The 22,888-nt window shown below is 42.7% G+C and overlaps 1 protein-coding gene across 1 annotated transcript in view; it reads right to left on the bottom strand.

Moving 5' to 3' along the window:
* The window catches only part of wasf1 (WASP family member 1), a 57,571-nt gene that overhangs the window by 10,735 nt on the left and 23,948 nt on the right, over positions 1 to 22,888 (bottom strand). The window contains 4 exon segments of the mRNA XM_029425482.1: positions 3,825 to 3,942; positions 8,371 to 8,524; positions 20,278 to 20,412; positions 21,483 to 21,637. Of these exon segments, the coding sequence (XP_029281342.1) occupies positions 3,825 to 3,942; positions 8,371 to 8,524; positions 20,278 to 20,412; positions 21,483 to 21,615 (540 nt within the window). The 5' untranslated portion in view covers positions 21,616 to 21,637.

Below are 22,888 nucleotides of genomic sequence, written 5' to 3'. Positions count from 1 at the left end.
TTCTTATTCCTACTTATGATCCCCCCTAATCCTATACCCTGATAGTGACTTATTTATTTATGGTTTATATGCACATCATAGCGTTTATAGCGGATGCTAATTTGCAACACGTATCCCTAGAGGGGCTTTAAATTAAACTAACATTCCTTTTACCTCACCGTTACAATCTTTTAGACAAAATACAGCTGGATACAATAAAGCACATGTTAAAAACATTACAATTAAAAACTAGACACAAGTACAGGTTTGTTTCTGAATCAACTAGGATTTGGTCGCTCTCTTAAAAAGGGGGAAGTCTGCAGCAAATATTAAGTGATCAGGGAGCGAGTTCAAGGACCGTCAAGCTGTCTGAACAAAAGACTGTTTAGCAGAAAGGAACCTTACAGCTGCCACTGGAGGCCGCTCCGGTGGATCTGCTGCAGCTCTGTAACATCCGAGTGTATTTGCAGAAAGGCTGAGGAGCAAGTTCATTTCTACTTTTCTGATGCACCTTGTCTCTTTAAACTTTTATAAAAGCGTGCATAGGGACATCTTTTGACTCAAGCGAGTAGAGTATATAGATGTTTTCTGAGCGGTCGTCGAAACATGAATCACAAATCCTGGTTTTATTATGTGGCCAGATGATGTACATCAGATGTTGGCATTACAAATGTAATTCCTTTTAGTCATTTGATACTTTGACAAAATCGGGGTCAGTCACCTGTGTGTGAAAACCTCTTTTTACTGGCTCTTTAATTGATCGAGTCTCGTTACCGTGCGAAAGGTGGACGCCCACTGGTTTTTTAATGAGGACTGGCGGCACATGTTTTTATGACAAGAATAAATGTGTACGAAAAAAATCTCTATATATATTCTATTATGATGATAAGGAATATCCAGCTGCCCGTGCCTGTGACGGCTATAATGAGACAGGAGTATGAAAGGCAGAGCCAAAAGGGGCTTCTCCGCAGGGGATCCACACGCTAGAGACAAACCTCCATGTAGTGGGGACTCAAACGCTGATCTCAAAGAGAGGCAGCGATGCTTTCTTTCTCTCTTTGCTCATCAGTCTCTGGGATTTTCTTCTCTACTCGCTCTGTCTCCTTGTGACTGGCTCAGTTTATAGTCTGCTACTCCACTGAGAGCGAGGCTAACACATGAGCTAATGAGATTAGGACACTGTAGGCTTCTTTTCCCTTCTCTCTGCCCTGTGCAGCTTTCCATTTATCACTGGCTGCTACTCTGTGTGTAGCTTGGTGCGTGTGAATGTGGTTATAGACGATCTATTGGTCATGTGACTCGGTGATTGAATAAAATGAAGTAGAGGATAAAGCATTTTAATCCACATAACAGGGATCTATTTTCTGTGATGTATGGGGAAGGTTGCTCGGGAACTTGACATATTTTAGGTGAATAAATCTCTCAAATACTACATAAAAAGAGGTATTACACATCTATACATACATGTATATATATCTACACTACTGTTCAAACTGTACACGGGTCTATCGTGAATGCCCTTCGCTCACCGAATCATTTGATCTGTCCTTTGACACGCTGCGCTGAAAAAATGTGATTTGTTGTCTTTCCTCTGTGGTGTAAGAAGAAACTTTGACCTAACCCGTGAACTGCGTCTCCCTGTACACCAGCTAAAATCAATTACTTTTGCTACTCGCTGGAAGGCATCCAAACCCCCTTTTCCCGCTTCAGTGGAGTCGAGGGGTGATGTATCTGGAAAAACTTTTAATGAGTCGGCTACACAAAAGCCAGAGTTCCCTTAAGACAAGATCCTGATTTCTGTTTATCAAACATGTCAGGCAGGAACTCTTTATCTGGATTGTCCTTTGAATATTTCCATTTCTAAATGCGAAATCCTGGATGCCATGTATGTGTGGCTTTGCATGTATATGCCACATGGTGATATATATTGTACATGACTTATTAGTATTGTATTCATTAATTTCAACCCTATTGCAAAAAGTCCAGCCATTACTAACAATATATAAAGTTGTGGGATAAAAAGTAAGATGAGCTGGAGAGAGAAATTAAGAGTAAAGACGGACTTTAGGTAGACGAGAGAAAGTGAGGGAACGAAACGTGTTGGCAGCTAATCTCAGATAGCGTCACGCTGACTGACAGGTGGCGCGGCTCGCCAGGTCGTCGACGCTGCAGCTGCATGGTGGATCACTGCCGATTTAGATCTCTTTCAGCATTTCTCTGTGCAGTTCCATGTCTGCGTGTGTCTGCCTGCGTGTGTGTGTGTGAGTTAACAATGGTCATTATAAAAAATAAATATTTAGAAGTTCTGAAGCTGTGAATGATTTAGATGATATCTGTAATCTTCCGGTGTAATAATAAGCTGGAGTACAAAGAGTATACATGACGCAAAAAACTCTCACACACACACACACACTTCATGTGACTGAGAGGCACGTGGAGATGATGTGGCAGAACCACTCAGTAAACTGAGATTTACACACTAAATCCCATCCATGTGTGTGTGTGAATAACTTTTTATTTTCCATTCCTCTCTCTTTCTATCGCTGATTCTGCATGCTTTCCATAAACACACACTGTATTTGCCCTGCTCCTCATTCAGACCATTTATCCACCACGATGGTTACACAAACCTACAAATATGTGTGCGTAATTCCTCTAATCCATCCTGCTCTTCCTGTGAATGTCCTCTAGGCCTTTCCATGGGGTCTGTCTAACTGCCAGTGTGGGGAAAGGGGAAATGAACATGGCTTTATAAGCTGAGGCCACCCGGGGCTTTAGTTAGAATCAAATCATTGGAATTAGCTTCGGCTACAAGCGGTCATACCAACCTAACCCTCTGAAGAAAATAAGGTCTGTCTGCTGTTGCAAATGAGCTTCGTGTTGCATTTTACACTTTACATGTGTGTTTATTAGGTATATTGTGTATCATCATTAAGGTGATGAATGCTAAACCAGAAAACAAAATAATATCCTTCATTTTGCACCCTCCCAATCAAGTCTTGGCTAAACTCGCCCTCTGTCCTCTCTGTGCCCATTCCCACGGCCATTATAAACCTCATAACCAACCAACTTATATCTTCTCCATTCACGCAAACCCTCAGTGGAAAATCCCTCTCCTTATTCCTCATGGAAATGACTGTAATAAGCTTTGATCGACTGTGAGGGGGCAAAATATGGAGCACGCCCCGCTTCCCACGCGGGGAAATGCAAGCTGGAGCTGATTAAAGCTCTTGCTGCGGAGGGTCGGAAACCCCTCTGTTTTCGGGGGGGGGGGGGTCACAGCTCTGCATTTGATGTGGGTGAGGGGCTTTTTATGGATGTGTAAGATCTCTTATATTTCATTTGTGTGCGGCTGTGTACATCCAACATCGGATTGTATGTGTGTGGACAGAGCTTCCACGTGTGTGTGTGTGTGTGTGTGTGTGTGTGTGTGTGTGTGTAGACGCAGAGAGATGGCACACAGTGTGGGGGGGCAAGTGATCAGCAGATGCTCCCATTAATTAGATGTAATGATCACGCAAGTAATAACTAAGGAGGGCTGACTGGAGGAAGGATTGATTAATCTATGAGAGGTGGCTAATGCATTAGACTACATGGTATGAAGCCAGGCCTATCAGTGAATCTCCCTATCAGTTTATTAAAGCAGGACACATCGACCTGAGTCTGTGGAGACTAAAGGAAGCCTCTCACTTCACGTCTTCCTACTCGCTAACCTTAAGTGTTCATGTGCTCACAGCCCGATCTATCTATTGCAGCAGAAGAGGAATCCTGAGTTGTTGTATGAAGAGAAAGTAAAATGTGCTGTGTACCGCCAGGATGCCGTGTGTGCGACGGCTCAGACGTACCTTCTGTTTCCGCCTCTCCTTCCTCTTGTCCTCTGTGTCCTGCAGCATCTTCTCTCTCCACAGGTCAAAGAAGTACGAAGGATTGGTGTAAAACTTCAAACCCTCCTTTCCATCGTCCCTGCAGATGGACAAAAGGAAACGGAGAAATCTCGTTACATTTTGGACAAGTCAGAGAAGTAGTTTACTTTCTTTTCAAGAAGCTAAATGGTGAAAACAAACATTTTGTAAGATGGTCTATGGTTTTCAATTGTGAATATTTGCTGCGTGAATTAAACTGAATATCTGTTGAAGTCAATGAAAACTACAAAAAGGCATTTTCTGACATCTTGTAGACAAAACAGTCAATCAATTAAATCAAGACAATAATCGTTAGCTGCAGACCTAGATGATACATATTTTAAATTCAGTTTTATTTATTTCCTCTAAAACATTCTACCTGAAACATCTTCAAATGAATTGTAGGTCTGCGACTAACCATTAACGTCATCATTCTTTCATATAGCCAATTATTTGCTGAATTAATTAATTGTCTAGACAAAAATGGTTTCAATGAGTTCAACTTCTTCAACGTCTCTTGTTGTTCGTGAAAAAAAAGCCCAAAATATTCCCTTTATAATAATGTAAGATCAATAAAAGCAGCACATTCTTACATTTGAGAAGCTGCCAGAGAATGTTTGTCCTTTTTGCTAGAAAAATAATCTCTAACAATTCATTGATCATCATCGTATTTGCTGAATATAACAACTGATTTTAGCTCTACATAAAGGATAGGCTAACACGGAGAGTGGGGAACACAATTATACTGCAACAAATGGGTCATTCTCCTCTGAAAATGCAGGAGGCAGGAGCTGCTGAAGTTGGACAACCTTGAAAAATAGAAAAAGTTTGTTTAAAAAAATAATTTTTCTTCTCCTGTGTCCTGCCCTTGCCTGTCCCAGTCTCCTTTCCTTCAGCAAACCATATTTGTCTACCATTTGCCATAAATAATAGCTCATGTTCTGCGTTATCATTCATTCCCTCTCAACTCTGCTCCGCTCTCGGTCTTCTTCACTCGCATTACAGAAGCCTTTGTGGTTTGCAGACACTGGGGAGAACAGTGCCATGATGACGTGGAGGGAAATGGAAAAAGACTTCTGACAGACACAGGTAGTTATCACATCAAAAGGTCCTTCTTGACAAGGAAATTATCATACCCGAACGCCCACACATTTTGTCCGGAAATGTCATTTCATATCAATACGGGGGAAAAGCCTTGTAAATTGCTTCGCTGATGTCTTTTCTCTTCTTTCTTGGCCGTTTCCAAATGTCTTTCTTTTGATGTATATTATTCACAACTGATAACTTCCTGAACTATGTGGTAAGCCTGTCAAAAGACTGTAACCTCAATTACAAAAAACTTGTTTCCTGTATTGTAAATGAAGCTGTACACGATTTGAGGCGGCTGCCAAATCTGTGCTTGACAAATAATCAACATTCAGCCTTGCGAACTCTGCTCAATAGTTCTTCTAGGACTGGAAAACACCTCGAGTCGGGACTCTTTTTGGCACCCACAACTAACTAACAAACCTTTTTAGTATTAATAGAAGAGCTAAATGTAGCTCCTGTGTCCTCCGGTCAAAGAACAGGTAAAGTACTGAGTTCTTGTTCCTCTGGGAAATTTCTTTTGGTTGGAAACACCTAATAGAGCTGCAAAGTGAGAGCAGCTATTTCTGGAGCCCTGCAGTCTACATGTGACCTAATTAACATCAATACCAGGTGTTCTCCTGCAAAGAGCGAAAGTAACAATATTGATCGCAAAACACTTCTCACCTTAATGTTATTTTCTGCAAACTAGCACGGATGTACTTAAACATGTAGTGCAAATCAACTTAGTCGCTCCATCTCTGCCAGTCAAACCTATTTCTATTCAGGACTAAAGGACACAAGAAAGGGTATTTCGGGTTGCCTTTGACACTAAAGAGAACTATTGGGTGTATTATAACCATGCGGAGATCCTTCCAGCCAGAGTCGGCCTCCCTAAGAGAGGCAATTATTTGATCATGACTGCGATAAGATCAAAAATACAGAGCATGAAAAGGAAAAGCTTCAAAAGGCAAGAGTGGAAAGTTTAATGATATGCAACACAACAAAAGGAATAAAATACAATTCAACAATGGGATAAGAAAGGGTAGAGAGGAATAAAATACAATTCAACAATGGGATAAGAAAGGGTAGAGATAGAGCTACTGTAGTGTGTGTGCACTGCAGGTAGTGTTTGAGTGTTTGTGAAAATCATTATGCATGGTATTCGTTCTGAGTATTTTTGAGGCATGTGTTTGTGTGTGTTGTTTTCTTTTCTTGTGTGTATGAGAAAGACAGAGATAGAAGGAGGATAGTAGCTGTGTTCAGGGTGGATCTGAGAAATAACAGCCTGGGGAGGTGTCCCGTGGAGGCTCTTGTGGTGTGATGTGTGGAGAGGTGAGGAGAGGATGGAGAGGAGAGGAGAGGAGAGGAGGTGATAAGAGAAGGAGGAGGACAGGAGAGAGAGGTGAGGAGAGGATGGAGAGGAGAGGTTGAGGAGAGGATGAGTGTGGAGAGGAGATGATAAATAGGAGAGGAGAGGAGAAATAAATAGGAGAGGAGATGATAAATAGGAGGAGAGGAGAGGAGAGGAGGGGGGGGGAGTGGAGAGAGAGGAGATGTAAATAGGAAAGGGAGGAGAGCATAAATAGGAGAGGAGAGAGAGGAGAGGGCGGGGAAGGGAGGGAGGGAGGAGAGGGGAGGGGCGTGAGGGAGAGGAGCTGATAAATAGGAAAGGAGAGGAGAGAATAATAGAGAGGAGAGGGAGGAGAGGAGAGAGGGGGGGAGGGGAGAGGGAGGAGGGGGGGGGGAGAGGATAGGATAAATAGAGAAGATAAATAGGAGAGTATAGGAGAGGAGATGATAAATAGGAGAGGAGAGGTGAGGAGAGGATAAATAGGAGAGGAGAGGAGAGGAGGAGAGGGGAGAGGAGAGGATAGGATAAATAGGAGAGGATAAATAGGAGAGGAAAGGAGATATATATATATATATATATATATATATATATATATATATATATATATACACACATTTATCAGCAGTCATTTTAATAATCGATTGATGAATTAAATCATACTTCAGAAAAAAGGCATCACCTTGGGTTCACAAATCTTGTGTCATTTTATTGGCAAACTGATTAACCAATTAATCAAGTAAATAATCCTCAGGTTAATTGATAATGAAAGTAATAGCTAGAGTCAGCCCTAATATAAATACATCAGACTCGTTCTCTCGTGGACACACTAGAAGAGTAACAGTCGTCTATAAGTAGATACCTAATCCACTCTACTGCACCATGTGCTCAGGGGTACATCAATTGTTATTCAAGGAGAGGGGGAGAGCAATTTCAGCCAGCCTGGGAACCGACCTGAAGGCTTAAATAGTGCATGTTTTTATGTGCAGTTCAAATATCACCATTAGTCTTGTCTGAATAGAAACAGATGTGTAGCCTTCAGCCAGCATGAAATAAGACATTGAAAATAAGATGGGAAAAATAACGTCAGCGAGGCAGACGCCCGCACCTGCCTTTCGCTCGGCCATGTCAAGGCCCAGACATTAAAAAACAGATTGATATACCACAGCCTACACCTGTCTCCCTATAATGCATATTATTTACATGCCTATACACACACACACAATATAAAAAGGCTGTGTTTGGCCTGTAACCTTCTCGAACTGACTTGGTCGGGGAGGTGATGGTATTACACAGACATGGGTCATGTATAATGCTTGAGGACAGAAACGTGAGAGTGGAGAAAAAAAGAAGAAGTGAGAAAGCAACGGGGTGAGAAGGCCGAGAAATAAAAGGGAGAGAGTGCTGGCAAGCAGAGCTTTTTATAGATTATTCATCTTCAGATGACTTTATCGCTCTGCTCGCCCGGCTCAACACTCAAGGGCCTAGAGAGATGTCTGGTGTGAAAGAGTCACAAGACTGACAATAAAAATATACCTACCAACCAAGACGCACAAGCAAGTATTTCAATAAATGCAAAATCAAACTTTGTATCCATTTGAGGTTAAGGCTATAAAAGCTCAGGGTGTCTTCTATTTTCTCTGTGTGGTGCGTCATTGTGAGCATTACTAGTAATAAAAGCTTTTAAAGTGGCGGAGAGAAGTATAATAGAAGGAATGGGCCAAATAACAGCCAACATTCAAGACAATTTCAGTCTTTGGGGAACATTTGATTTGTATTTTATTGATAAACAATCTCCACACTGAGGAGAATGGAAATGGACAAATATATGAGAGGTTGATGTAGTGCCATGCTGAGCTCAGAAAAAAAGGCTGCAATTAAACCTTGAAGGTAACATCGGGTTTTTCTTAGAGAATAGAACAATTGGCACTCCTCCATCTCCTCCATTTCACTTGCAAAATGTGGTTTTAAAATGCATATTGTTACTGACTCTTAGCATAGAATTCACTTTTCCAAAAACCATCATACCCAGAAAACCCTAGAAGACTTTTGGTTAAGATAGTGGATTCAGACCTGTAGGGCGTGAGGATGTTGAGCGGTGGCGGCTGCTCGCATGTCTGGAAGGACTCCTGCAGTGGGACGGGCAGCGACTTGCGGTCAAACAGCTGCTGGTCCTGAATGGTGGAACTCCTGAAAGCCTTCCTCATGGTGATGTCCTGAAGAGACACTACGGAGAGGGACAATGAAGAAAAGAGAGAGAGGAAAAGATGGGAATTACGGTTATTAAATCGGGTTCTTCAAGAAACATGTGACACAGCAAACCAACAGACTCTTCGTCTCTCTCGTGTCTCTAGATAAGTACACAATAAGTAGCATTTTGGCTTCATCTTATCAGTACCATCATTAAAATGAATGCTGACATCATCACTCAAACAATCACAATCCACATTACAGTGCACTAAACCTATAAGGTTCCTACCACCAGAGCCCTTTCAGACGAACTCAGGTACCACTTCATCAACAACACCCGGCATGTTCCAAACACATTCGTCTGAATATAATAACCTGCAAATTAACTTTTAATGATGTAAAAATGGATATTGTTACAATAGGCCTACTTTTTCCATACAATTGATCCGTTTGGTCAAATTCACATTCAAAAACAACTCAGCAGATTAAAATTAAGTTCCGGCCATTTATACATTACTTTGAGCTATTCCAAATATCTGGATGTGATTTGATCAACTATTTCAACCGTTACTTTTAGGTTTTAATTTCATTTTAATCTGCTCGCTTGCTAAATGTTTTCTCTTACACAGAGTGTTCAGGTGTTGTAGCTGACTGTGTCTGTGGATTAGTTTTTGTATTTATATATTTTTTTCAAATTGATTGAGCTATTCCCAAATTTTCCATGTACCCCCTCGCAACTGCAGAAGTACAAGTACCCCGCACACCGCAAATGCGTTTGACACAGTGAACCACCAGATCCTCCTCCACACCCTCCAAGAACTGGGAGTCTCAGACTCTGCTCTCTCCCTGCTCGCATCCTACCTAAAGGATCGCACCTAACTTGGAGAGGGGCTCTATCGGACCCCTGTCAACTCACCACCGGAGTACCTCAGGGCTCTGTCCTGGGGCCTCTCCTCTTTTCACTGTACACCAACTCAATTGGCTCTGTCATTCACTCTCACGGTTTCTCCTACCACAGCTACGCAGATGACACTCAACTGATTCGGTCTTTTGCCAGATCTGAAACCCAGGTGGAGGCACGGATCTTGGCTTGTCTGGCTGATATCTCTCTGTGGATGGCCGCACATCACTAGAAACTCAACCTTGACAAGACCGAGCTCCTTTTCCTTCCAGGTAAGGGCTCTCCCATCCAAGACCTAACCATTAACATCGGCACCTCTGTTGTTTCCCCGACTCTGACTGCAAGGAATCTGGGTGTGATGCTGGACAACCAACTGTCCTTCCGTCCCAACGTCGATGCAACAACCCGCTCCTGCAGATGCACTCTGTACAACATCAGGAGGATACGTCCCCTACTGACTCAGAAGGCGACGCAGGTTCTTGTTCAGGCTCTTGTCATTTCACGCCTTGACTACTGCAACTCCCTCCTCGCTGGACTGCCTGCATATGCCATTCGACCTCTACAGCTCATCCATAATGCAGCAGCCCGACTGGTCTTCAATCTACCCAAGTTCTCCCACACTACACCGCTTCTCCGCTCCCTTCACTGGCTACCAGTGGCTGCCCGAATGTGCTTCAAGACTCTGATGCTGGCCTATCGTGCTGTGAATGGATCAGCCCCTTCCAACATCCAGGCCATGGTCGAACCATACACCCCAGCGCGTTCACTTCGCTCTGCGTCGACCAATCAGCTCGCCACTCCTCACTACGAGTGGGACCCAGATTTCCCTCAAACAAAACCCGCCTGTTTGCTACCCTAGCTCCAAAATGGTGGAACGATCTCCCCATTGATGTCAGGACAGCAGACAGTCTTCACACCTTCCGTCGCAGACAGAAAACTCACCTGTTTCGACTGCACCTCGGCGAATTAAGAAAACAAAGTATATGTATTGTATGTTGCGCTTATATTGGTTTGGCTTATTTATAGCTAATAGTTGAATTTGTATTCTATTGTTTCTGTATGTTGCACTTATGTTGCACTTCAAACTGGCTTATTTGAAGACCGTGTTCACTTATACGGTTGTACCTATTTGAAGCTATTATACTTACAAGATTCTTGTTGTTCAGAGTTGTATCTCCATGATTGTTTGCACTTTTTGTACGTCGCTTTGGACAAAAGCGTCAGCGAAATGAACTGTAATGTAATGTAATGTCAAAAGAAATCCTCCTCCCTTGGGCTAACCACAGACTACAATAGTAGCTCCACATTGCTGTCCTAATTGGCTAATATCAATTCCCCCCAAAGCAGAACCCTCACATGTCGGCTCAACTAAACTAAGCTAGGCTAGGCTGCGCTAGCCGAAGGTCTTTAAAGATAATTACCCTCCTTTCAAACGGGGACAGCTGACATTTTTTTGGAGGGGCAATAGAATAACAGAGTGATCTCAATGCTGCGCAGCTGAAGCTTTCAGAAAAACAGGTTGGAGAAATATCTGAGTGGAAGAGCAAAGGAAACCCAACCACACTTATGCTAACCCTCAATCTGGTCGGGCCAAGCAGAACAGCAAGGTCTTGGAAAGAAATCCGGAGCGTTGCAACCATATCTGAATTATAGATGAGGGACCAACAAATAGATACACTTTACTGCTGCCTGGAGGAGACTGAAAAAGTCATGTGGCATATAGAAAAATAATTGTACTGTACCACACACACACACACACACACACACACACACACACACACACACACACACACACGGAAATCAAATATTGAACTACCTCCCAGTACAGTAAGTCGATCTCTTAAGCCAAACAAATAGAACAACTTGAGTTAACAAGACCGTCATCGAATGCTTGTCTTAATAAAATGAGACAAATAAAGCAATTTTACTGTACAAAAGGACAAACTACTCTAATCTGATCTTCTACATTTCAGCCGACAGCGTACAACCGGGTAATGACTTTCACAGACTCACTGTGAAGGGCCAGCCACCTGAGGCACTGTAGTATCATTATTAACAAACACTATCAGTGAGCCTCAGTAACACTACGGGAGAGAGAAGGGAAGCCAGGGAATGCAAGAGGGAGATAATAAAACTGCACGGACACAACAGAGGCAGGGTGATGAAAACAGGGGATGTACAGCGTCGGAGTGAAGAGGCAATAACAGTAAAATAAAGAGCAGGAGCCGACAGAAAAGAAACATTCGACGAGTTAAATGGCGAGAAGAGGAAGGAAATTTGAAGGCAGGGACGATAAAACTAACATGGACACGTGCAAATAAAAGAGGAAGGCGTGGTGTAGAAGAGAGCGAGACAGCAAAACACATACAAATATAAAGTATGAGTTTATGTTCTACATTAAACAGAAACAACCACAGGAGAAAAGTGAAGGTAGTCGCTTCTTATGTCTTCCTGCGTCATAGATTTAGGAGAAACTGGTAATAACCCCTAAAAACTGCATTCCCAACTCCGGTAAGTGTGGAAGGTCAAAGTCAAAACATACAGACAACAGACAGTTTGGTAACTGTTAATCTTTGTTCTCTTTCAGTTTTGTGAATCTGGTTTCTGTGTCTGAATCTGTTTTGCAGCATTTCCAGATTTCAGCAATTCATTTGGTGAGTACAATCTCGTTATTAGTGACAGGAACGATGCCCAAAACTATGAAAATGAGACCCACGTTGTAATAAATGACCCTTTCAGAATCATGCTTGTATCAGAGAGTGTGTTACGGCCTCAGCCAATCTGTCTGATTGGTCTTCGGGGTATTCTGTGTGTTTTCCCTTCCCGAGACGGGTCGTAACAGAGTGCAATGAACTTCAGTTGCTAGATCAGTGACTTAAGAGGTGACTAATGATAAGAAGGGAAAAAATCAAAGCCACAGTGGCAGGACATTGACCACAGTGATCACCGAGGAGAGAAATGCCCGGGATCCGTGGGAGTAATGGTGAGATCTAAGGTTAGAGTGGTAAGGGATAAAGATGAGGGAAAGGACATGTGAACATTAAAGAGATGCTTTAGAGATCTCTGTAGAGCATTTCACTTTTTGCCTTGCCTCCTTTCCACAGGAAGGTCAGAGTGAAGGTCGGGAAAGTGCACCAGCACTCTCCGTCGCACTGCAAATGTAAAGAATGGATCTACAGAGTGGCCAATGAGTGTGAATTTGGTGTCGCTGAGTGCTGTGTGTTAAGCAAGATTACTGTGTCCTGCCGCCTCAATGCATTACGTGAGATCAGAGCGCTGTCAGATGGTGTGACGAGAGCAACAAAACAAGAGAGAGGCAGTGCAGAAGTGTGTGTGTGTGTGTATGAATCTGATACAGAGTGAGGTGGCTATAAACCTCTGCCAAGCAACACTGAGCACTGAGAGAGGCACTAATCAATGTGGGAAGAAACACACACGCGCACACACGTACGTACACGCGAGTGCACACACACACACACACACACACACACACACACACACACACACACACACACACACACACAGGATCAGTGAAACACACACACGCAAAGGATCAGTGAATCACACACACACACACACACACACACACACACACACACACACACATACACACACACACATGCGCGCAGATGGATATCTTAGCATTCTACATCCTAATTACAAAATGTCACTTATTCAGCTGAACTACCAATTACACCCATTTAGTGAAGACATTCAGCTAATGAGAAAAATGTGAGTGTACGCATTTGTGAGTGAATGAGTGAGTTTGCGAGAGGTTGTAAGTGTCTGTGAGTGTGACTATGTGTGAGTGTGTGTGTGTGTGTGTGTGTGTGTGTGTCAGGTCGAGCAGCAGCCTCTGATCTCAGCATGTGAAGCTCCTTATCAGTAAGCCAGTGGTAGATCGTTTATCTCTCTCATATCTTTCTCTTAAAGATAGCATCTAGCTGAAACACCTTCAACCAATGAGGTGAGGAAATGCTTGTTGTCACACACACACACACACACACACACACACACACACACACACACGCATGCACGCACACACGCACACTTCAATGCAAATGCTGCCCTATATTCCTCCTCCTGCACGCTTCCCCTTGCAGCCCTGAATCACTCTGTCCTCTCGCCGACTCCATCTTATTCCATCCCTTCCCTTTTCTCTTGTAAGATTGTTTGTTGTTGTACGTTTTCTTTCAGTGTGTACTCTTCCTCTCTCCCCCTCATCTGAATGTTCTACATCTTGCCTTGGCAAACTTTGTAAATCACCAGTGTTGTGCACAGTGTGAGAATAAACTATGTAATCTTGTGCTGTGGGTAACATAGAACGTTGCAAAGGGAGAAGAGCTTACTGTTTACTAAGACGAGAATAGCTGTATCCGTCTCCTCCTCATTCTGGTTTCGACTTCAGGCTTTTATCACATTGTTTTTAACATCTGATTGCAGCTCATCACCCAAGATGCTTCTGGATGAACTATCAGAAGTGTAAATGGTACTTTATGAATAATTGTCAGGGTCCTCATGACGTACATCTTGTCATATGCCGATGTCCCATTGGTCGCCAAATGACCAGAACCGACATGTTCTTTTTGTCGAATCCAACAAATCAAATACCTGACAAATACAGGTCATTTAAGACTTTGGTACAAAAATGGAAAATGTTCCCACCAGTATATGTAATGACCATAGCTTAGAAAAGCTAAAAGAAAGCTAATGTTCTCCCCTAAGTATTTTTTGTCTTAAATCAACTTCACAACGGACTGGATGGTGACTGAACTCGTGCTTCATGTTGGTTTACGTGTAAACCAGCAACAGTGAACACAACAGCTGTATCTGTGACTTTCAAGCGCGTGCCAAAGTTTTTGGCTGTTCTGTATTCTCTGTGCGCCATGCAGAGCTGATCACAGGTCTACTTTACAGGTAAAACACAATCTGTGTCCCCCCCCCCCCCCCCCCCCATTTCTGACTCATCTCACCACTCCAGACTTTCCATTCACAGAGGGCTACAAAGATACTAAATAACAAATATGGGTTTCAAAGAAAAAGAGAAACTTTGTCCCTGGTTTTATAATATGCCTTTAACGGAATGTGCAGGTACTGATTTAGTCATGACAACAACGCTTATTTGAATAAACCTTAATAGAGAGAGACATGAAGAGAGAGATGAAACGAAGATAAGAAGAGCTATGAAACGAGTGCAAGGGAAAACCAGAGTCAAGGAAGCAGTAGAAGAGAAAAACCAAGGAAAACAGAAAAATGTAAAATAATTAAAGATCAAGATGTCATGTGAGAGTCACAATGAGAAGAGAAGAACATTGACAATAGAAGAAACCTCATCTGGAATACAGAAACAGGGACACCGAAGGACTCATAAAAAAAACAGAAGCAGAGAGAGACTATGGAGTACATACAGAAACAGTTAGAGCCCAGAGGGACTCAGGGTGGCTTTGTGACCCTTCATAACGGCCTGCAGCCAGTGCGGTGATATAACGGTGCCATTAAATAGGGGATACAGGCCATTAGTCTGGTTGGCTGGAGTGATAGGGGGGGAGATAGCCTGATAGCACAAAAATAGCACCCATGCAAGATGAAGGGAGAGCAGAGATCAATCAGAGAGATGGGAGTGGGCTGGGGTGGACAACAAAGGCAGAGAAGGTGTGTGTGTGTGTGTGTGTAGGGGGGGGGGGGGTTAGCGGTCAGGAGAAGACGGGAGGAAGAGGAGAAGGGAAGTGGAGGCCTAAAGGGCAATGTGAGGGACAATACCCTTTAAAGGCTTGAGGGGTGTGGGCAAGGTGAGTGTGTGGATCAGTTTGAACGTGCATAACTCCATGTGATAAAGCACTTTTGACCTCAACCACTGCACCACCAATGACACTCTGGCCACGTCTCCGTCTCACATCTCCCCGACCTTCAGCAAATCATCATTCATGGTGTCCACTCTGTGTCAGTATGCTTTAGACCAGGGGTCTTCAACGTTTTTTTCAACGTGTGTGTCGCCGCCCTTCGCGAAGTACAGCGGAGGAGGGAATGTGAATGCGCAATTCTTTTGTTAAAAGAAAAATTGCTTTATCTACATACAATTTCGCGACCCCCCTGCAGTACCCCCTGTTGAAGACCTATGTTTTAGACCGGGGGTGTCAAACATACGGCCCGCCAGAGGGTCCAATCCGGTCCAATAATGTTGAAATTACACTTATTTTTCTTAAGAAATTTCAGGTTGTTCATAATATTTTGTAAAAAGATAGTTCATTAAATGTGAATATTTTCAGAATGTACTTTGAAAAATTTGGAGCTGTCGTTATTTATAGTCGTTATTAATAGGTTATTATGCTATGATTTTACTGGTCCGGCCCACTTGAGATCAAATTGGGCTGTATGTGGCCCCTGAACTAAAATGAGTTTGACACCCCTGCTTTAGACTGAGAAACATCATTCACTTCCGTGCGTCTGTCTGCACCACATCTAAGTCTACTACTGTTTAATGTCTGTCACAGCTAACTTACACAGTTGCCATTCAGTATGTCAGAACTGTGAAGGGAGGTTTAAATATAGTTATTGGGTGTAAAGACACCTCTGCAGCTGTCATAGTTAAGTTTATTTAAATGTTTTCAGTGATAGAGTCATCTATTGACTGTAACCAAAACGTATTTATATAATACATGGGGGTGAAACAGTAACCAAATACAGTATGCCTTGAAGATAGAATGGCACTTATGTTAGAGCGCAGACCTCCACCAAGGCTAATGGTGCATTCACGTGCCTCTCGGATGGTACTAATTCCCAAGCTGGGAAGTTGTTGTTCCAAATTCGATGTGTTCGTGAGCTTTAAGTCGTAATGTGGAAAAAGCACGGACGCTAAAAAGACGATGTTCAGAGCATTTAAACAACACATTCATATCTACAAATGCCCTATCCCGCAATCTTAACGAAAGTAACTCTTAATTTGTGTATCTGCCCTGCAGCTGTGTTATTAGTCATCATTTACAGTAAACACAGCTTGAATTACAAATCAAGAGGAAAAGTCTTAAAGCATAGAGAGGTGCACAGATAAAGAGGAACTTTGACGTTCATCAATAGTGCCTGAAACACACGTAAATAGATGTTTTCAAAGAGCCTCATCAAAGAGGCTTATACTGCCGCGTTATTATATAAAAAGGTGTCTTTATCTGTCAAGCTTTTATTTCTTCTCAAAGCACTTCATTGTTAGAATTGTTATCGTTATGTTTGTGTAATAAAACAAAGACATCACAGCTCTGGCTCTTAACTACTGCTTCCTTACAGTGTTGGTGATTATTCTACTACTGATATCTAAATGATGTAACAATAAAGGGCTTCATTTAAATGTTTTACTGTACATTTTACTAGAATTTGTCATTTTTTGTCCGTTCTGCGATGTCAAAATGTTAAAACCCTAGCTTGGCTCTGAATCAGAACCCATTTCTGAGTGTAGACTTTCAATTGGTCATCACATTTTCTCAGGCCGTTTGGGGTTTTTAAAGAACTTCAAAAGAGGCTTGTGAGGGGGTTTTGGAAACATTTTCTGTAGAATAATTGTTGTGTGCTCTGCTCTCCTCCATCCTACCCGACCCCCATCTTCCCTTTCTTTATCCCTCCACAGTCCTGATTTATGGTCCCATCCCTGCCTGCACTCATTCCCCTCTCCTATCATGCTGACCACAGACCCACACAAACAATTACAAGGCAAGTCATACGCTTGTGCTAAAAGCGTACACTTTCAACTGTGTACAGCAGTGTGTCTTGGAGAGTTTGAGGGTAAAGACAGGGTGGGGGTGGGGATGAAGGGTGGCTATTTACGGGAAACAAACTCCTCCCACAACCGCCTATCTTTCTGTCACATTCATCTGAATACTCTCCTTGAAGTCACCACACGCTACCTTGCTATTATAGTGATATGATTTTCCATATCTTTTATGTATAATAGTCTGGACAGGAAAGTCAAATGTGGGTTTTTCTATTTCCAAGACAACTTCCTTAGGCTATAAGAGGAGGAGTTCAAATGAGTGGGAAATCTCTGCAACCTGCAGAGGAGGCCATTTCAACCTGGCAAAGAAAATTCTGCGGTACAATCCTTTTACACTCCACTGCTTTTGCTGCAGTGCCCTGTATTATGCGGCCATCACTCTATCCTTCCATCTTTCTTACTCTCCTCCTCCCCTCCGACTCCCACCCCACCACCACCACACACTTAAACTGCAACTGAGCTGATCCTTATCCACTGTCTTTCAAGCCAGTACTTCAGGCTAAAGTCAGGCTTATTCATGAAGGGAGATAAAAAACCAAGGACCACATGCCCGGATGCATCAGGCAAACGCACAAGCGTACACAGAGCATCCCTCATAATCTGTGTCCAAACGCAGAAACGTCACATGAATGAATATGTACAAGGAACCTCTATGCCAAGACGATACAAAGACCAGCTTTGTTGTTACTTGGGCATTTCCCCGAGTAAATCTGTAGATGTGTATTTGATAAGATAAATGTTAACATCGTATCCTCTGGAGGGTAAGATAGTGAGTGCGTGCGAGGAGGAGTGCGTCAGTGTCTTTGCCCTACAACCTCTGAAGGATAATATGGACTCACTTACCGGCTGAGACACCCCGCACAACAGACTTCTACAATTAGATCACACAGAATTATTCAATTAGGATGACTACAGTGTGTGGACAGGGTGAGGAGAAAGGGTGGTGAGAGGAGAGGAGGAGGAAGGAGAAGAAGAAGAAGAAGAAGAAGAAGAAGAAGAAGAAGAAGAAGAAGAAGAAGAAGAAGAAGAAGAAGAAGAAGAAGAAGAAGCAGCAGGGACTGGTAAGAGAATGGCAGGTGGAGAAAGGAGGAGAGATAATGTGCAAAGCAATCCAAATGAGGGAAACCTCTAAAAAGGTGGAAGCGGGAAAAAAATCGAGAGTCCGTTCCTCGACTGTGTTTAAAACACAAACCCATGATTCTTCAAAAACTAACAAAAAATGTATTGGCTTGTAAAAAGGTATAAAATGTGCGTACATTCACAGAAAAGCCATAATCAGCGAGTACCGCCCAGTGAGCATTTTACTGTCTCTGTGTCAGTGACAAGGAAGCAGTTAGAGTAGGCAACACTGCTGGCCCAAGGGAAATCGATACGCCGCCTTGGAGCATGGTATTACCTGCTACGATTCCCTCCGTTTTTACTTTGCGTCCACTGCACTCTCCTTTAGCTACGCTATTCTGTCATCCTTCCAACAGAGACGGCCTGACCACAGATCCAATTTCTCCTCACAAAGAGAAGGTCTTCAGTGGGTAAACGAACATACCTTCAAGGGCTTTTTTTTTTCTAGAAACTCTGAAGTGACGTAAGCCATCCGGTGCCGCTCATACCTGCATATCTGCAGCTGGGAGATCTGCTAGTTTCCTACGTTCCACAAGGTGTCTTAGCTTTTTTAGTAATGGGTGATTCTTCAACTACGGACCATTTTGGTCTGGAACCTTTTAGAAAAAAATGTATGTATTTCGAGAAATGTCTCAATATGTTTATATTTCTACATCCTGTGTATTAAAACTTCCTGATAGTGGCTATGCTGAATTTCTTTAAATAATATACAGTTTTTGTGATTTTATTAAAACAGTCAGAGAAAATCATCATTTCCATCACACCACAAAAAGTTGTTTTAAAAGAAAAAAGATTTAATATACCTTAATTAATAGTACCTATAACTGCACAATTTTCCAAACTACAAAATATTTTTAATGTGATTATGTCAATTTGTATGCATTTTTAGTTAAAATATGTGTTGTGATGGGGATGACATAGTGTGACGGAAATGACTGCTTGTGTTGGAAATGACAGGTCACAAAAACATTTTTAAACAATACAATGATCAGTTTTATTGTCCCCGACACGAAAAAACTTTTTTTTGAAGAGAATAAATAACCAACTCTGTTACATTACACAATCATATAAACACAAGCAAAACAGCCGTTATGAAAGTACCTTTTTGCGATTTCAGTTCGAATTGGCTATCGTTCTTCGCCTCAGTGGGTGCGCTTTGTGCTACTGGGTTATTAGCCTTTGTGTTACTGGGTTATTAGCCATTGTGCTACTGGGTTATTAGCCTTTGTGCTACTGGGTTAGCTTTTGTGGCACTGGGTTAGCATTTGTGCTATTGGGTTATTAGCCATTGTGCTACTGGGTTATTAGCCTTTGTGCTACTGGGTTAGCATTTGTGCTACTGGGTTATTAGCCTTTGTGCTACTGGGTTATTAGCCTTTGTGTTACTGGGTTAGCATTTATGCTACTGGGTTATTAGCCTTTGTGGATGTGTGTTCATGAATGAATGACTTCTGGACTTCAATTGTCCGTCTATTTGTTTTCTACAATTTTTTCCCCCATTACGAGCTGTTGTTTGTGTTGTCTGTTGTTTACACGGCTAATAGGTTTTTAAAAATGGAGGTTGCCGGTTTTGTGATGGTTCTTAGAACTATGTTCTTAAAACTATGAAAAAGTTCCTCCGGTACGAAAACGCCTAATGGCTTCACTTTTCAGACCCAGAGGTTACCCCTTGATCCAGCCAAAGTGAAACTCTGAATGTTTCAAATAGAGGCAGTAGTTTGTATCGGTGAGGATGAAAAATGACATTGTCTCATAGCTGCCTGTCCCTCTAATAACAGCCATTAACACTGGTGGGGGAGATACAGGCGAGCTCAATCACACAGCTAACACACAGCTAACACACAAACACACTCTGAGGCACATCAACAATTGCACATCCAATTCTTCTGCAGTAAGAGGTGAGGGTGTGACTGACGGAACACATTTCAAAGAAAGAGGGAGAGTGTGTGTGTGTGTGTGTGTGTGTGTGTGTGTGTGTGTGTGTGTGTGTGTGTGTCGTTACAGCACTCACATTCCTCTTCTTTGGGGTCCAGCTGTGTGACACTGATGGAGAGGCGGTCCACACGCTCTTGCAGGGAGTTCACCCGGAAAGAGAAGGTGTGAGCCTCGTTGAACAGCTCTCCAAACAGGTCTTCTGCATATTTACCTGCACACATGTTAAAATGGAAATTGTGGAATTAAATATAACTATTTCAAAGCCATTAACAATTGTATATAAAATAATAGATACCCGTTATTTCTTCAAAATGTAATTTTGTCTTTGGTTGAACATTTTTACTTTATGGTGTATCAACCGCACTTGTAGTCTATAACCATCTTTATAATGTATAAAGTCTATGTCTATAACACTTAAGTGCTTTTGTTTTGAAAAGGTAAACTAAAATGTCTTGTCAGACACAATCACAGCCAACTGGAAAGTGTTCTTCTTCTGTGCGTGTGGACGCTGAGCGAGTGCAAGAGGTGTTTTACCGAAGACAGCTGTGTGATACCAGTGTTAGAAAAAGAAAGAAAGCTACAGATTAAACTGAAAAGGGAAAACTATTACTGTTACTTCAACTTTCTGTAATGGTTACTCATTTCAGACAGGCACAACGCCTGACAGCACGATGCAGGGCAGCACGATGCAGGGCAGCGTGACTTCGGCGCTCTCAGCTCCGGTGATGTCTGTCAGTGAAGCCGTCTAAACTACTTCTGAACCAGACAGTGGTACAACCTCCTCTACTGCCGTCCACTGTGATCGACTCCTCAGCTGACAGTGCTGTACCCAGCGCGGCAGGAGCAACACTGCGTGGTGCTCTAGGATTTTATAACTGAACTATGAACAGGACTCACACATCTTCTTTCTCTGACTGTGTAGAAATCGAAAGTTTTCACATCACAGGTGATGAACAGAGGCATTAAAAAAAAGGCATTTCCCGACCCCCTCAGAGTCAATTCTGAAAATCCTGATTCGAGGACAGCTTCCTCACAAACAAACTAATTATAACATTTGTCATTTGTCAGTCTGCAATGTACTTTCCAGGAAATAAGCAGAAAAGAATGAAAACTGACAAGGAGGCATTAGCTGACTAAGTACCTACTATCCGAACGGTCAGCTAATCGACTTACAGGGAGCGTGTGTACTGTATGTGTGCTGTGTGTGTCTATTCCAATAACTACGTGAGAGCATATCAGTGTGTAACTGTGTGCGTGTGCGTGTGTGTGTGTGCTACTGACTTAGGCTGCTGAGCTGGCGTATGACGTTGGCCAAGGAGATGTTAGTCACACACTCCAACTCATTCTTGATGTTCCTTGGCAGCACCGTGTGGCACAGGTGCCTGGGCTCGATGGTGCGCTTCACCAGCGGCATCCTTCTGCTGTGACACCACTACCTACGGGAGTCGGGGGGGGGGGGGGGGGGATTACAACATTAGAATAGACAGACAGGAAAAATAAAACACTTCTTTTGCTTTGGCCAAACAACACCAAAAAAACAGAGCAATGGAGAGAAAAACATTAGCATAGGCGAAAGAGAGATGACAGTGAGTGCGGTGAGTTTAAGCGTAAAAAAGGGCCCGTGGAGAGGGAACACAATGTGAGAAGTACAGTTTAACACAAAACTGGAGAATTAGAAAAGAAAGTCATGTTTTGACATTGCTAACAGCCATGTTGCTTCATCCGTCTTGTCCTCTTGATCATGCATAGCCAGGCTAACAAACCTCAGCACTTTGTCTGCCCAGTCAGCCATGCTAATGGCATCCCAGCTGCAGTGCAGTCCCAAATGTCCTGCATTCACACGAACACCAAAAACAAGGACGACTTGCCCAAGACACAGAACCACAATATGTTTACAGAGCTTACTACACCCTCCTACCTCAAAAAGCCACAAGAAACTGTTTAACAGTAAAAGAGCCTACAACTAAGACAACTCTGGCAGATACGTCCATGTTCGGCATCTTAGTTCATAACATGAAAAGGGATCTTGTAAAAATGAGAAAGGCCTCTCGTTATAATAAGAAACTGAGCAAATGTTTATTTTGTCATGGTGGCAGCCATGCACTGCGACAGTAATCCATCAATATGAAAAATGCCCGCTTCATGGTGGCGCAACAGGATCACTAAAAGTGGACAGAATCAGGGAAACACAAACGTGTGCCAATCTCGCCAATATCTGTTGAAAAAAGTCACATAAATACCTAAAAACAATATGAAAGTGAAGAACAAAAAGCATGACAGCAACATGACGTTACACAAGTATGACATGACACGCACTGTGAAAAGAAGGGTGAGAAATGAGAGCGAAGCAATCAGTAAGGCAAAACACCATCGAATGTCACAACTCAACTGTGATAACACCAGTTAATCATGCAAACAGCACCTTACCAATGCTGTAATCAGAGAAAGTGTGTGCAACAATGTGGAGATCAGGTGCTAGGACGGACTGACTGATTGACTGGGATTGACAGTGATGAGGCCTTGTTAAAGCACTGATTACACAGTACTTGACGTGTCTGGTACTTTTAATATCCCGCTGTATTCTTAGCGCTGTTGCCGTCACTGAGGAATAAACATGATTATTGACCGTATCCATAAAAATGTAGGGCGAGGGAGGCTATTCTAGGAAGTGGCCCAGGAATGGATGG

This window comes from Cottoperca gobio, chromosome 24, assembly GCF_900634415.1.
Source record: "Cottoperca gobio chromosome 24, fCotGob3.1, whole genome shotgun sequence".
Classification (NCBI taxonomy): domain Eukaryota; kingdom Metazoa; phylum Chordata; class Actinopteri; order Perciformes; family Bovichtidae; genus Cottoperca; species Cottoperca gobio.
This window is presented reverse-complemented; position numbering and strand designations above follow the sequence as displayed.